We start from the raw sequence: 17146 nt of genomic DNA on the forward strand, positions 1-17146 counted from the left end.
GTGCAATTATCCTACATATTTTCATACAAATTGATCTAACTGAATTAATTTTAATTCCTAAAACTGTATATATTTAGAAAAAAAAATAATCTCAACATAAACGTTTTAATTATGAGTTCGTTTTACAATTAAAGGTGAAATATAGATAAGCATAAAGCCTTTTTAAGAATACACATTGGCATCTAATTCAAGATACTTTTCTTTTCGCCTCAGTATATCCCCTAACTTGGAAACTCTAGGATTCCGAATACAAAATGGTGGTTATACTCATGTGGTTATATATTACGTTTATATATCTTACGTTACGGTTACTTACGTTTATATATCTATTACTTAATTATACTCTATGTAATTATATAATTACTTACGTTTAAATTATTAACGTAAAAAATTATATTATTTAAACCATGCATTAAAAATTCATTTTAAAAATCTTATTAAACCATATTCTTGAATAACATAGTCCATTTAAACACATTTTTTAAAAACAATATGAGTGTTATATTATTGCACCAAATTGTTACATCTTGCATCTTGCAAAAGGTGGGATTATAAAAATTGATAAATATCTACGACAGAAAAATTATAATTTCCATAAGAAATTATTTGAAAATAGCATGGGCAGTACAAATAAAGCAAGATATTGGATAGAATCTGAACAATCAAACTAATTACTAAAACACATGACGAAATTATCCGAATTCTATTCTTATATTCACGCAAGGAATATTAAGAAGTGAAAAAACACAAATGAATTGGACAATCAGTATAAATATATTAATGGTTTTAGTGCTAACAATACAAATTAAGATTATATTTCCTTATTTTTTTATTAGTTATTTATAAGACACTTTTTTTCATTCATTGAAATTAAATGATTCTTTGACATCATCATTTATGTAGTTAAATTCGTTTTAGAAAGCAGTCGAACAAAATATAACCAGAGACCAATAAATTGCCATTTTCAGAATAAACTTCTGAATAGAACAGACGGGAACCAATTAGAGCAAAAGGTGGCCTGTTTCATTAATAACACGGAACAAAAGAGAAATATTCGTCATTCGAGGATAATATTTAAAAAAATATTTAAATTTTCGCATGTATCAAAATATGCAAATACATCTAGATCGATACATTTATATGGTTTCTCAGAAAATGAGTTTTTAAATTTTCCATTGTCTGTTTTAATAATGAAACTCATTTAGTTAATATATCATAGGAAGGCTTTTCTCCTGTTTCCGGAATTACACACCATTCTTGATTTTGAAAACTGAAAAAAAAGCAGCAACAACTTGCTATCGATATTATCCATTGCAGTCTAACATGAATATGACATTCTTTTTATCCCATTGGGGTTGAGAAATTTGACTGATTTTCTGAGAGCCCGGATTTTAGTTCCATAATTAATCTTTAAAGAAAAAATATTTTAATTTATGGAATTAAGATGCAGATTTTTCATATGCATTCTTCATAGGGTAGCGGTCGTGGTTGTAGCAACCGATAGTGCCACCGAATTTTAGTAATTTGCACATCTGCAGAATAAAAAAAATGAAAAATGATGTTCATATACTTTTAATTATATTCTAAATTCATAATATTAGAATTCTAATAGTATTTGTGCAAATAACAATAACATAAATAATGACATTTTTTATTATATTATTTATCGATTTTCATGCGATTTTCTATAATTAAATTATACTTCCGATTTTAATTTTGTAGAGGAATTAGAAAATTCTTTCCTAAAAGAGAGGGAGAAAGTACAATTCGGCTATATATATATATATATATATATATATATATATATATATATATATATATATAGATTGATTGATAAATTATTATCTCTTATGTTCCTTCATATTTTACAAATGAAATTCAAATAATTTTTTAAAGAAGAAAAGAAAGTAACAGCTATACAATACCTACTTGAAATTAAGATTCCTTTTATTTCTTTAATTTAATCTGAAATCATAATTCACATTAACAAAATGAAAATATAAAATGAAGTCTTTTGGAAAATTTGCAAACAAATTATTTGCTTCATTCTAATTTTTTTTTTATTTAGTTAAAAATAAGAAGAAGAAAATACTCAATAACTCTCCGTATTTTCAGGAGTTTTTTTTTCCTTATTTGGAATATTTTAAGTTTAAAATCTTGCTTTCACCAAGCCTGATTTCTACTTTTTTATAATCTATTATTTTAATGTATTGTAAATTATTCTGGAAATGTTGAATTCTGTTATTTTCGAAGTGTGTTTGCACTTTATTTTTATTAAATATGTTGAAATAAGTATTTTAAGGTAATGGAATCGCTAATTCATTCTTAAAGTTAAATGAAATTTTCATAAAAATTCCATAATTATGATTGTTTAGTGAGATAATTTTATGATTTTGTTGTTAAAGCTGAATCAAAAATTCATGTTATGACGGACTTTTAGAAGGCATTCAGTAATCGCATAAAATATTTTAATCGTAAACATATTGAGTATCAACCAAATTCACTTAGCAAATGATGAAATCTATAGATCTATATGTTATAAATAATTAGAAAAATCAACGAATCAATCGTCCAGTCTAACGCAGTGGTTTGATTTTTACAATTTTTTTGTATTCAATCTCATTTGATATGTTATTAATAACAGCCCAATTAATAGCATATTACCTGTTCTCCCTATTCACAGTTTTGAGAGATCCCCCCTCCAAATACTATTTATCTGTATAATCTCTATGAGAAAAAAAAACGATCACTTTACACTGATTTAACTAATTTTTAATACATATGAAATTTATGATCCTTCGACACGTTATCAATGGTCGTTACTTCCCCCCCCTCCCCACTTGCATTTTTGAAAGATGATGCAAAATAAAAATTTGTTAGTATATCCAGAGCCAACAGCTGCATCGAATTCATTCATATATTTAAAAGATATAGGAATACCAAAATACTACATTAGGATTACACCAATTTTTTTTTCGTATGAAACTTATTACCTCTAAATAGCTTATAAATAGTTGTTTGACTTCCCGTACCCCATTTTCGAGAGAAATGGACTCGAGAATGCGTTTCGAGAGAAAACAGTGTACATTTTCTATGAGAAAATCTATCATAGAATATTCTTGCATCAACCTTATCGATTTCGCCATTCTTTAATTATTCTAACAGTTTCTAAGCCTTAGATATACCATCAATGGTGGTCTTTTCCCATCTCCCCTCTCTTCAAGAAAAACACAAAATAAGGCCTTTATAGAATCCAAACAAACAGCTTCACAAGCTGAATCTCCAATTTTACCAATTTTATTCACCATTTAATTCATCACTTTGCAATCTTAATTAATGTATCGTTATGCTCTATGATTATTATGAAAGTATCATTTTAAAACAATACTTTTGTGGTGAAAGCTTATAAGCCAGTTAACAGCTACGCTACCCGAGCAATTGCTTTTGTATAGTGGTCATGTTACTGGACTGCGAACCGCAAGGTACCAGGTTCTATTTTCACTCATCGCAAATCCGGCACACTTTCCTTAGTTAGGATAAGTTCAATTCTTCAGAGTTAGTTAATGTCATTAAATTAATATTATTAATAGGGCGGAGGAATAGCTGGTTACTGAAGACAGCTAGTTTAAATCAACAAAGAAAATCAAAGATCTAATCCTTCAACCCTAACCATTTATCCGCATCGGCTAATTTTTATTTCATATAAAAGCTCATGAGCTATGGATGCATCATTAATTGCTGTCTATGCTGAACCGCCTTCTGTTTTGAGAAATAATGCTGTGATAAAATTTTTATAGACCCCTAATTTAAAGGCTACATCATTTTTGCTAGCTTTATTTACCAATGATTTCATGAATTTGTGAATATACATAAAGAATCAAAAGTCTTTATGTTAAATGTGCAAAAACAACTTTAAGTAATCATTTATTTGGTTGTGATAAGATGTAGTTCATCAAAGTTTATTAAAGTGAAAATACACCTAATAATAATATGGTAGGAGACATGTTAGTCGTCGAAGGCGGCTAATGAAAAATATGATGTGAAATCTCAGCTTAGAATTTATTTTCTTCTCTTTTTGCGGATATTGAATGTAAAAAATCACAAATCATTTTTTAAATATATAAATGCATTTATTATTCAACTTTTCAGAGGAAAAAAAATCTATATTATGATTTTAAAGTATTTAAAATAAAATAGATTTCATTTTATGATTATTATGAAAGACACCTACATGTCAGATGATTTATAAAACAATATATGTTCTGAAAGCATTAATAAATTCTTTCATTGGATTGATTTTTTATTACAGATTTACCTGCAAATGAAATATAAAAAAATTTCTATAATGAAATGAAAGGATTAAAAATTTTCCGTGTTGTTCTGAATTAACTATTGAGAAAGTTAAAATATAATTTGAATTATGACTTAGTTCAAATTCTGTGATCATCAGCTTTATTACTTTCACAATTCTTTTAGATTTTTTTTCATACTGAACCAGATGTCATTATGGATTGAAGTCATAATCAGTATTCTGTGTCGAAGAGTCACAAGTAAAATCATTTGTCAAACTCTGTGTCTATTGGTCTCAGAAGCTACTTCTGAAATGAATGGAACTCTGGTTTTTATGGAGGTCGTCGCAAATAAGTCTGAAAATTTAGTTGACTGTCTTTGAATTTGAATAATGCCGACGACTTTCTATAATAACGTTTAGTTTTTCTTGTAAATATACTGTATTAGCAAATCCTTTATCTTTATGGTATAATTGGTGTATCATTATCAATGGTTACCTCAAAATAACTGATAATGCATAATCTACAGTTGATTGTAGATCACTTTCTAAAAAGTTGGGTTCAGTGTAACAATAGAAAAAATGTACAATGAAATTTAAAAGTAATTTTGAAAAAAGTAGTAAAAAAAGTATGAAAAAAATTTCTTTGTACAATTCAAATTATATTTAGTAAAAGGATAACTTTTTTTAAATTAAAAAATACCATATATTTTTAGAATTATAAAATAATGCAAAACTTGCAATTAGTAATTAATTAGGAATAACATAATCTGAAATTTACACATTGTAATTAATTAAAGAAAAAAAGAAAAAAATGATATTATTAATTTCCCCCTTTACAGTGTATTTCTCTAGCGATACTAATCTAATTTCTGTAAACATGTTTCAAATGCATTAATAATTTTATGAAAAAAAATAATTTTCTAATTTGCAATTTAGTTTTTCTGTGATGCTAATCTAATTGTTAAAAATGAGTTTTTAATGCATTAATAGTTTTATTGAAAAAAACACACATGTTTTTATATTTTTGGTTTACAATTTAGCCTTCTATTAATGAAATCCCTGTCAGATTTATTGGCCTTCGAATGTACAGCGATATTTTTGACGTCCCTGTCAAATTAAGATTACTTTTCCTGTTCGAGTAGTAGAATCACAAGCTTTGATAATTGTTTCTACTAGAAATCGAGCTGTTCATAAAGAAAATTAACCATTTTCTTATGGGATGACCAAGTACAGTACAGATTTGCTTTTACCTCTACAGGAATGGTGATATAAGCGTGTACCAGTTAGCCACTAAGATTTATCTCGCTTTTCATCACTTACACGATGAGTCTTTAATAACCATAAAGTAGTTTTATTAAAATAACTTTTAATATCTTGATACATACGGATAATTTGGTTATTCGAACTTGATTTAATATCATAAGCAAGTAAAAGTGATCACAGATTATATCTTCAGTATCTGCCACTAAAATTCTAGGCTTAGGAGCAAGAGGATTTAGCTTGGGTAAAAGTTGTTGAATATTACACTCATTCTGAAAAATGGTTTTATTACTGATATAATTGTGTTAGCTTAGATGTTTATACAGTATTCCATTTCATATTAGGATTTTTTTAAATGTAAAATAAAATCTTCGTTAAATATTGTATACTGCCAAAGCTTTAAAAGCTTATTTCCGATTTTCCATGTTTTAAAAATAAAAATAATTTTAAAAGTCTTTATAATGTCTGCAGTTTTCATTAGTTTACACTGTATTTTCTATTTACTTTCAAACTTATACTTAATTACACTACATTGCTTGATTTATTAATAAATGAAAACTCATGATGAATATGTGATATTGTGTTTCATTTCGTACTTTCTGAGAATAAATATGTCTTTTCTGCTTAGTGATTCTTATTCCACAAGTTTCCACCAATTTTAATTTAATTACATAAAGTACCCGGTTTTAAAGCCATACAAGAGACATTTTGAGGCGAAAGAGCCAATTTTGAATGGTGGTCAAACGATATTCGTATTTTTATCAATTCTCCAAATTTCCTTGTCACATCACACAGGGCAAGTGAACATTTGTATTCAACATATTTAGCAGGTATCAGATTTGCATTTATGGTGTTTCTTCGATTATATTAGTGGAATTTGGGTTTTGAACCTGGAACTCTCTGGCTCCAAACTTTATCACACTGCGGCGTTATGTTTCCATCAAAGATACTCAGTGTCTTCTGAACGGCAACTCGTCAGAGACGATTACTTCTATGTTGATTGGGGAGCAATATGTTGATTCAATTCAATTAAAATATCATCTGCTTTATAATATACTGCTCAGAAAGTTTTCATTACATCTTTAAAACGCTAGTGTATTATGGACTTCGATTCCAAAATAAATGGATCATGTAATGCATCAAACACAAATTAAAGATATTGGAATATTCAAAATATTCTTTTTCAGTGCCAGATAAAAGAAGGTATAGTAAGAGTTTAACGACGCATGACTCAGATTTCCTCATGTTTGTTGTTATACCAGGATAAAAAAAAAGTGTTTTGAAATATCCATATATTGACAATACATTATTAAGCTTAAAATGTTTTCATTTTAGGGGAATGTACATAAAGTGGGAGTTCCAAATAGAAGTTTCAGTCTAGTTTCAGTCATTTTTTGCGCCGCATTTGTTGTTTATGTTATCCAATATGATGAAACAGATATTCAGTAAGTATAAAACCCGTTTCCACATTATGTTTTTGCATAAGTTTAAAAAAAAGCTTTATATTTATATAAAAACTATGCTTTATCAAATTTTTTGTTTTGTCAGGAAGCATTTGAACAAAACCTTAATGCACAATAAAGGGCAAGAAAAATTGTTGCACTTACTACTTGTAGGTCCGCTTCAAGCCTGGATTTGCTATAACAAAACGTAGTTTGTAATCCGCTAGGTCTAAATATTTTGATGCAATTCTATCATATTATTGCAAGACAGTTCACAGAGCAGTCACACCAGATGACAGAGATTTTTTTATATTGTTTTTTAGCAAGATTTCCCCTTTATATCCCTTTATGTTCATTATCTGGGGATTTAGGAAACCAATAGTTCTCTGTGATAGAGTCAGAATGTTCTAGGAGATAGTCGGTGGCAAATTTCGTAGTATGTAATATCATGCTGTCCTTTTGAATTGACCAAGCTCTGTAGAAAGCTAACTAACATGAATAATTCAAGTGATAGAAAACGTTGTTTAAGACCGACACCTGCCAGTGTCGACTCTCATCTTAGCAGGGATGCCATGTTAAGCCACACGATATTTTACCTCCCCAGTTTGAAAAATCTTTTAATCATCTTTGCTGTCCATGGCCTTATGTATTTACTGCAAATCCAGATTCATTACTTAATACAATTGGAAATGCAACTGAGTTGTTTGAAGTTTTCACCAGTTCACTGACGAGCTCAATTTTATGCTTTCTAGTCATCTAAAATGTTCGGGTGGGCCTTCGAATCCAATACCGGTATCAAACAAAGTATAATCAGTTCACAGGCATTTGCTGAGGCTACATCATTGAAACACAAAGAATTTTGAGATAATTATCCTGTCCATCCCATGGAATGATTTTTGTCAGGTGTCGGTGAATGCATTATTTCTAATTTTCTCTTCTGCCATCATCTTTATTAGAAATTTGAAGTTTGTTCTGAGGATTTATGGTAATAGCATATTTTTCCAGTGATCTTGAAAAAAATCCAAATTTCATATCAACTTCAGAAATAATGAGATCCATCTCACGAGTGCCAATAACTAAGCCACACTAAAAGTCACATAAATCATGATTATGTGACTTTCATGACTACTTCATGACTACTTTGTGACTACTATTTTGACTGTGTGTGATTCATGACTACTTTATAGCAACAAAAGCAGTAACTAAGCTTCCCCTGCAATTTGTTGTCCTATATAGACGCTGCTGGCAAAAATGATTGGTTAAAATGTTCTCGTATTTGAATACGCTCATCTATATTAGTTTTTCGAGTTTTTTAATATAAATAAAAGTCAAGGGTGTGAATAAATGAATCTATGCGATTTGAAATCAAATTCAAATTGTTTATACTGATATATTGTATACAATTTGCAAAACATTACAGAGAAACTCAAGAGATAATTGTTTCCAAAGTATAGTAGCTTGTTGCACATTGAATAGAAATTGGTTGAATTTTGTGTTGAAAATACATTCAATTAGTTGCAGTTGGCAATAGTGAAACTGAAATCCGCTGAAAGCTAGTTTGTTCCCTACTGTATAAATATACTAATATGAGCAGTTCAAATTTAACTATTCATAACTACCGCTCTGTACCATTAATTATAACTTAAAATTATGAAGCTTAACTTAAAGGATCTTTCTCTACAATCTTACACATTATTGAAAAATATGTTGTATCAATCATCTGAGTTGTCACTGATTATAATCATTTATATCCTGCTCGCATTCCGCCCCCCCCCCCCGTTTTTCCCCTTTCGGTATCTTTTAGTTATTTCAAACCAATTTTATGTATACTTTTCCTGAGTTATTTTTTACTGTTTTTGAAGTTTCATTTCTTCCAGCTCTGTCAGAAGAATTCTAAGCGAAGATACTTTTCCCAGCACAGAAGAGCCACCTGAAAATCCTACCAACTCCTGCACTCCTCGTCACAACATTGTCTTTCTGAAGACTCACAAATGTGCCAGCTCCAGCATACAAAATATCTTCAATCGTTACGGGTACAGACATGGTCTAACCTTTGTCCTTCCGGCAAAAGGCAGCTACATAGGTCATCCGGAGCCTTTTAATTGGTCCATGGTGCCTGATGTCCGGAAGTTTGGGCTGCACTACAACATCTTGACTCACCATTGTCGTTTAAACTATGACGAAATGAGGAGGAACTTGCCGGATAATGTAGTCTTCATAACCATAGTCAGAAATCCAGTTGAGTTGTATGAATCACTTTTTTCCTTTTACAGCCTACATCGATTCTACAAAGAAAGATTTGATACTTTAGGTAAGGATGTTCAGTATTGGTGATAATTGAATACAATGGGGAGTGATTTGTTGATGAATATAATTAAACATTCGCCTCTCATATTGTTCCAAACCTGATAATCATACACTTATTCCAACTCATTTATTATACATTTTAAGGGAGCTATAACTTCTCATTCTGGAGATTATAAAATAAAAGAGAAGACAAATTCTAATTTCCTTTATTTTTACGAAATAACAATCATGCATACCTTGCTTTTGTGAGCAGCTTTTCTTTTTTTAAATCTATTTATGGAAAGTTATTAATTTAAAATCTGGCGATATATCTTTTGTACTACCATTCTATTCATACCATCTCTTTAAAAGTACAATAAAAGGTTTCTGTTAGCATTTTATTTGGATCATTTCCACGGCAGTATATATCCCAATACAGTATTATTTTTTTGATATTTATACAATTTATTTTTCGTTGTTTAAACATAGTCATTGTACCTAAAGAAAGTAAGAAATCTATCCAGTATTGAATGCTTTTCTGTTACTTGAGACGAAACACTAAATGATGGGATGTAAAATTCTATAAAAAACTATTCGGCCATCGAACTGTTCACTGGACTATAACCCATTACACTTGATTTCTGTATATTTTGAAGAAAAAAACTCTTTTCATTTCATTTATTTAATTCATTAGGTTTGAATGAATTAAAGAATTAGTCCGGTGTTGAATGCTTTTCGATTATATCTGTCATGAGATCTTGACTATCTGACCATATATTAATTTTTTGTTCCTAAAATTCTTTTAGGAAATCGTTCATAACTCGAACCAATCGTTGATTTATTTACACATTATACTCGTTTTGGTCATAATAATTTTAATTTAATACGTATGATTTCTTTAAAATGTAAAACCAAAAGCCTCGGAAAAACATGAATGGACTAGTGGGTCAACACTAGTCAGCAGTGTTTTCATTTTTTTAGAAAATGAATATTCCAATTTTCAGAATTAATGTCGATTAAATTTAGCTAGCTAATGATATAAATTTTGAAACATAGAATGAATTTAATATTTATTTGATTAATTCTGATTAAAATAGGATCAAATAATTTAATATCAAACCATTGGATTATTTAAATCACATAGCATAATTGTGATACATAACAAGACAGTAAGCCTCATAAAATTCAGATTCTTAATCAAATGAAGGGGTTTCAAGCAAAAGTATAAAACAAAAGAAGCAATCACAATAATAGGAAAAAGAAGGAATAGGGAATGGGGTAGTTTATTCTTCCATAAAAATTAACTCCTTTTTTTCATAATTGCTGTTGGACTGAACATATAAGTGTTACGATTTTAACCCTTTCGCAACGGGCGTATCATATATGCATCACCAATGGACGTCTCCCACAGCCGGTCGTACCATCTGTGCATTTCTGGAAATCGAACTCATGGGACGGTGAAGCATATGTGCATTTTAAACTGGAATAATTTTTAATCGTCACAGATGGCTCCCTGTGTCCGTAACATAGTATAAATAAATATAGTTTTGGTATCCTGACCTTTAATTTGCTCATATTCAACCTCACTTTGGTATTTTACTCGTCAGATGTTGCGGGAATGGTGGGTAAGAGTGATATATATAAACAAAGCTGGGTTGTGTAACTTTCCATTTGATAGAATAATTCGCTAATTCGCGTTTTTTTTTTTTTTTTTTGCTATTACTGTGTAATTTAGTCTTTTCGGGTTTTACCGTCAGTTCTGTTTTATTTGGCTAAGCTTTCGGATATATTTCGGGCACTTTTCTTTTTATTACGGAAAGCCTTGGTTTCGGTTTATTACTACAAAAAAAAAAAACACAATTTGTCAGAGGAAGAATGTGCCCATATTATGAATGAACTAATAATCTAAAAAGGTAGAAAAAATGATGACGTTAGGACTTACACTTTATTTTTTGCGATTTTTTTTTTCAAAGTTAGGCTTAGCGACGCCAAATCTCGCCTTGAGGGATGATTCCTCCCGCGTACGCTTTGTTCCTTGCATGCGTCTAGGATAGAGGCCTCCCGTCCCAAAAGGGTTAATACCTAATAGATAAATATACTAATTTAAAAGTACTAATGAAAAACATATTACAATAAATTATTGTCCAACATAAATAGAAAGAAAAAGATAAATGCTTAGAATACAGCGGAATAATTCTTCTATAACGAAAAGCAATGCATTTAGGATGTTATTCTCCCATGTAGTGATATGTTATGCTGTATATGGTGCCTTTCTTAGGAAAACACCAGAAACCTCCTGGGTTCTACGAAAAGCGAATGGGAGGTAAAATTGGCTTCAACCAGATGCTGTTTGACCTGGGAATGGACGATAAAGCCTTCGGCAACACTTCAGCTGTCATGGATTACGTACGTTTCATAGATTCCGTCTTCGATTTGGTGATGGTGAGAGAAAGAATGGACGAGTCTTTGGTGCTCTTAAAAGAACTGCTTTGTTGGGATATCGACGACGTCATAATATTCCATCTAAATGCTAGAAATGAAAGGTATGCACCAATTGCTGTAGTCTTTCAAATATTGTTTTCTCCCTCGTTATACTTTTCCTTATTGGAGTATGATAATGCTAGTGGCAATCTTTCTTCTCAGTGCAAGCCAGTAAAGGGTGTCCCAAAATTAACACCACTCGGGCCTATTTAAAAAACATTTGGCAGCTGATAGTTTAGGGTTCGAAAAGTGGACTCGAAAAAACAGCGTGTTTAGATTTTTGAACAATATTTCAAAAATAATGAAAGACTGGTGGCCACAATTCGAATATTTCAGAATTGGCCCTTAAAATCGTGTGATTTAACACCACTATATTTCTTTTCACGGGCTCATTTGAAATAAAAGGTCCATGCTAACAAGTACACAAGCATGCGTACATTGAAGGAGGAAATTCAACTTTGCATCAATGAAATTCAGCTACATTTATGCAAAATGGCCGTGGAAAATTTCGGCAAAAGAGTTCGTATGTGCCAGCAAAACTGTGGAAATTATTTGCTCTATGTGTTGTTCTATACATAAACCTATCCTGTGTACTTAACGATTCAATAAAAATATAACAATTTAAAGAATAAGAAACTGTTTTTTTTAATTCAAATTTTGCATTTAAACTCTGTTCTATTATGTAACATTCCATTTTTACTAACCTAAACTATCAGCAGTTTTTTTGATAGAGTTTCCAACACTTTACTAATGAATAAGAATGGTGGAAAATTCAAATCTTGCTCTAATTTTGGAATACCTTTTATAAATAATGATTCGGAAAAGTAGTAATAAGATTTCTTTTTTTACCTTGTGAAATGCAGATTTTGTGGAGATTTCGCCTAGAGGTGTACAAATACAGGGTAATCCTACTGAATGATACAAAAGGAATAGTATAGTTAGAATGCTGTAATTGATTTATTTATTCGAAAAAAATTATCCTAAAATTAAAATTATGCGAGATTTATCCGACAACAACGAAAGTTCTTCCAGTAACAAAATTCATTGGAGGTCGTTAGGAGAAAGCGTTTGTCGCTGCCATTTTCAAAATTGTACTATCCATGCAGGAGAAAGCGTTTGCTTTTTCGATATGCAAAGCGTCTTTTATCGTCATTTAAAAGCATTTTTGTGCTACATTTGTTAAAGTAACACCGCTTCATTAGGACATCGAACAAGATGTGAAGCAACTTCAATACATAGGCTACTTATGTGAAAAAAACCAAGTTCTAAAAAATCAGCACGATGTGTACGGGCAAAATTGAATGTACCTTAAACTACGGTGAGAAGTATGTTACGAAGATATCTACAGTTCAAACCATGCATATTTCAGATGGTACAGGCTTTAAAACCTTCCATCAAATCTTTGTAAAAAGTTCTGTATGGATTTCCAACAAAAAGCTAGAAGTGGACGGCTTCGCGAATCGATTTGTATTTACAGATGAATCCACCTTCTGTTTGTGTGTCAGAGTTAGCTGCCATAATTTAAGATTTTCGGACACAAAAAATCCGCATGGAAGGATGGAACATCACTGTGATATTCGCCAAGTGAATATTCTCTGAGCCAAAAACCAACCTCTGTATTTTTGGTCTCTTTTTCCTTCGAAAAAAAAAATCGAAACGGGTTTATTTACCATGAGGTGCTCTCAAAATATTCAACAACGGGGCAATACAAACTCCATATTCCACTGATATAGCACATTGCGATTCTTTCTATTTTCCTACATCTTTGTGGCGACCGTTTTAAGTCTGTTAATACATAAAATGACTACGAAATCCGAAGGACGTTAATGGAAAAGCTTTAAAGCCCTCTGCTAGTTATAATATCTATCAGAAACTTATAGAATTGGCATTCATCAATAATTCTTAACACCACAAAAATTAAATTGTTCGTGTAAAATATTCATTTACATTATATTTTCGACAAATTATTATAAGGAAACATTTTTAAATCCACAAGACTCATTGTGACTATTTAAAAATAAAATTTATTACATCTAATTGCGATATAATGTTTTGGTAATCAGATATGCTTTGGTAATCAGAAAAAAACAACAACATTGTTTTAAATGCATTGCAGTCGCTAGAATCCCTTTGAATAAAGCATAATAAATATTGACTAATAAATTGATATCTTTTGTTTCTGGACCCGATAATTTGTATATCGCCGTAGTATATTTCAGGACTCTTCAAGGAATTTCAAATTTTTCCTTACGAGCCTTTGCAGTTCATTGCCATGCCATTACTCTATTCATCTGCTATGTCCGGAGGGTAAGAACCTTAAGTTCAAGAGCACCGCGACACTCCCTTTAAATCAGCAAACACTTGACAGCGTGGGTTGGAGAAGGACTTTTCCGCTTATACATCAGAATTCCAGTTGTAAAAATATATTTTAAGATTTCCTCTTTTCGTAATGTTAATAGATATTATGAAGAAAGCTTTATTTATTCAGAACATAGTTGCAAATAATGATAAGTATTTATATCGCTGTTTGTAAATCGCATGTATTTGTTTATTTATGAATATTAAAAAGAATATTAAATGGAACAAATAACAATTGTACATGTCAGAAATTTAACTTATTTTTATAAAGTATTCTATAATCATGCGTAGTGCCATTAATACAAAGTAAAAGAAATAAATCTATTTCAGTAGCAAATTAAATTTTTATACAAACATCACAAAATGCTGGTGAAAGAAAAATTTTGCATAATCAAGAGATCTTTGGTTTTTTTCATATGGCCTGGAATGATAACTTGCAAAATCTCTCTGTTTTTTCATAGTAAACTAGTCAGACGTTATTGAGTTAACATAGTTTAAAACTAATATGTTTAGTGACGGATGTGAATGAAAATTTGAAATTAAAGTCAACTGATTATCGATCCAAAAGAAACAAATTCAATAAAAATTTTAAAGCAAATAAAATGAAGTATTTTAAAAGATGCCTGGTTTTTTTTCTAATTTTATCTCTTCATACAATTATTTTCTTTCTTTATACAATTATTTCTTATCTGTTTATATAATACTAGCCGCCTTTGGCGACCAGCCGGTTCGCCAATCTTAATGTTCGTTAAAATTTTAATAATTAAATATTTTATGCAATTTCTACTTTAATAGCTTCTTCATCAAAATATTTTAAAACTTCAAATTTTGATTATCATATAATTCATTCATAATATTATAAAGGCCTTCAGTCATAACGTAATATGTATCTCTCTCATTTTCTGTTAGCACCCGTAGAATTTATGCTTTAAATTAAAGTGGAAAGAATTTATCTTCAATTAATATAATAATATTTTTTACTGAAACAAAGCATTTTTTTATAATCTGATTACTGAAAATGGAGTCACTCAGCGTTTAAACTTTATGGGCACTAAAGAATATTTTTTTAAATTTATGTAATATCTCAAGAGTTGGTCAACAAAATTTTCTTAGATTCATTATGAGCAGATCGATTCATTAACAATGTTTAAATTTAAATGCATCAAACACTAAGAAAATAAAACGAATCGTTTAAAATAAACGGTTGAAAACAGGTTTTAAAAAAACTACTTAAAAAACGTTGTACTTAAAATTATAAGCATATACATGTTGTCATGGCAACAATCAGAACAGAATGCGCATGCGTGAATTTTCTTCGCCGGTTACGTAACGCAAATACGTGATTTTTTCTACGCCAGTTGGGGTAACGCTATGCGGATTAGAAATTTTTAATTTCCTTTATTCTGTTTTATTTTAATTCAAAAGTACTTCAGAATGAATCTGAAAGATTGATTCATTAACAATATTTAATTTTAAATGCATCAAACATTAAGAAAATAAGCAGAACCGATTGAAATAATCCGCCGAAAAATTTTAACCCTAGCCTCATTACTGTTGGGAGAAAAAAACAACGGAAGCCTTTCTCGTTTGGCGCTGGGGATAATGGAAGATTTTTTTGGCGGAAAAGTTGGCGGTGGGAAAAATGGAAGATTCTTTTGGCGGGAAAGTTAGTTTTTAATTAATAATTAAAATTCTAATTAAAATTTCAAAAAAAGAGACCCCAGGTGCACATTCCCGACCTCTAAGGTATACATGTACCAAATTTGATAGCTGTATGTCAAATGACCTGGCCTGTAGAGCGCCAACACACACACACACACACATTGAGCTTTATTATAAGTATATAGATATAGATAAGTTTTTATTTCTTTCAGTTTTATTATCCTTATGTTATTCATATTTTGCATTTTTAAGATTCAAAAGGAAGCTAAGCAGTGATCTCTACCAACGACTTGTGAAATTCAACAGTGCAGACATGATCCTTTATAAATATTTCAACAGACGACTTACAGAGAGAATAAACGAATTTGGTCCGGAAAGAATGGTCGAGGCAGTCGAAGAACTCAGAAATCGAACTCGCATGTGGTACGATTTATGTGTACAGAAGCAAGAATTCCAGTCTAAAGTCATCAATGCCAGAAGGTATTTCACCAACAAAATGGTTATGGCATATGTAAAGAAGAAGGAGGTCAACGCAACTTGCGATGATCTGACGACCCAAGAGCCCATATTTACTGAAAAGCTGGTGTACAGGCAAAGATTTATGTTTCCAAGACCGAAACCGTACAGATCGAGATATAAATATCGAATGCATCGGTGGCATTGATGGGTGCCTTACACAGATTGCTTATTTAATATGTTCCTGTTTATTACCAATGACGGTAAATTTATTGATGTAAACAATACTTCTCAATCTACTCGGAAGTTAATGGCGATATAATCGATGAATTATATAGCGTCAAGACAATCCACTTACAGTGCCTTTTGTGTCTATAGATTGAGACATGTAAAGCTGAGAACATGCTGAAAGAGATGCAAGCTGCCGAATTGTAATTGATTGACATAAAAGGATTGTTGATGGGCATCTCAGGATTATGAAAATTGTACCATGGGATTAAAATAAATTCACGATAAATCTAGAGCTTCTAAACAAAAGATACTAGTAACTAAAGTTCAAGACTAAATTCTGATTAATTATGCTAATTTTAATTACCTAAACATATATTAGTATGATATTTAAACTATTATCTAGAAGTAAAGATTAAACTTGAGGAATTCCTGTACAGTTATTTAGAGCTAAATTTGTGGTTTAAATCAGAAGTAGAACTATTGAACTAATACAAATAACGAATCGCAGTAATCATATCGAGATGCATAAATACAGTACATTTCTCAAGTCATAATAACATATACCATAAATGGTACATTACATTTGGTGATATTTTTGTACAGGACATTTAAAAGAATTTTTAAAATAAGTGAAAAATGGTACCCTTTTTTAACATTTTGTTTTAATCTTTAATCTTAT

General features: G+C 30.4%; 1 protein-coding gene across 1 annotated transcript in view; it reads left to right on the plus strand.

Annotated features, from left to right (window-relative positions):
- Positions 1 to 16512, plus strand: part of LOC129980603 (galactosylceramide sulfotransferase-like) — a 29158-nt gene extending 12646 nt beyond the window's left edge. The window contains exons 2-5 of the mRNA XM_056090985.1: positions 6887 to 6996; positions 8871 to 9304; positions 11558 to 11822; positions 16033 to 16512. Of these exons, the coding sequence (XP_055946960.1) occupies positions 6887 to 6996; positions 8871 to 9304; positions 11558 to 11822; positions 16033 to 16444 (1221 nt within the window). The 3' untranslated portion in view covers positions 16445 to 16512. The remainder of the gene's footprint in view (positions 1 to 6886; positions 6997 to 8870; positions 9305 to 11557; positions 11823 to 16032) is intronic.
- The last annotated feature ends 634 nt before the right edge of the window (positions 16513 to 17146 follow it).

The sequence above is a fragment of the Argiope bruennichi genome, chromosome 8 (assembly GCF_947563725.1).
Source record: "Argiope bruennichi chromosome 8, qqArgBrue1.1, whole genome shotgun sequence".
NCBI classification, from domain to species: domain Eukaryota; kingdom Metazoa; phylum Arthropoda; class Arachnida; order Araneae; family Araneidae; genus Argiope; species Argiope bruennichi.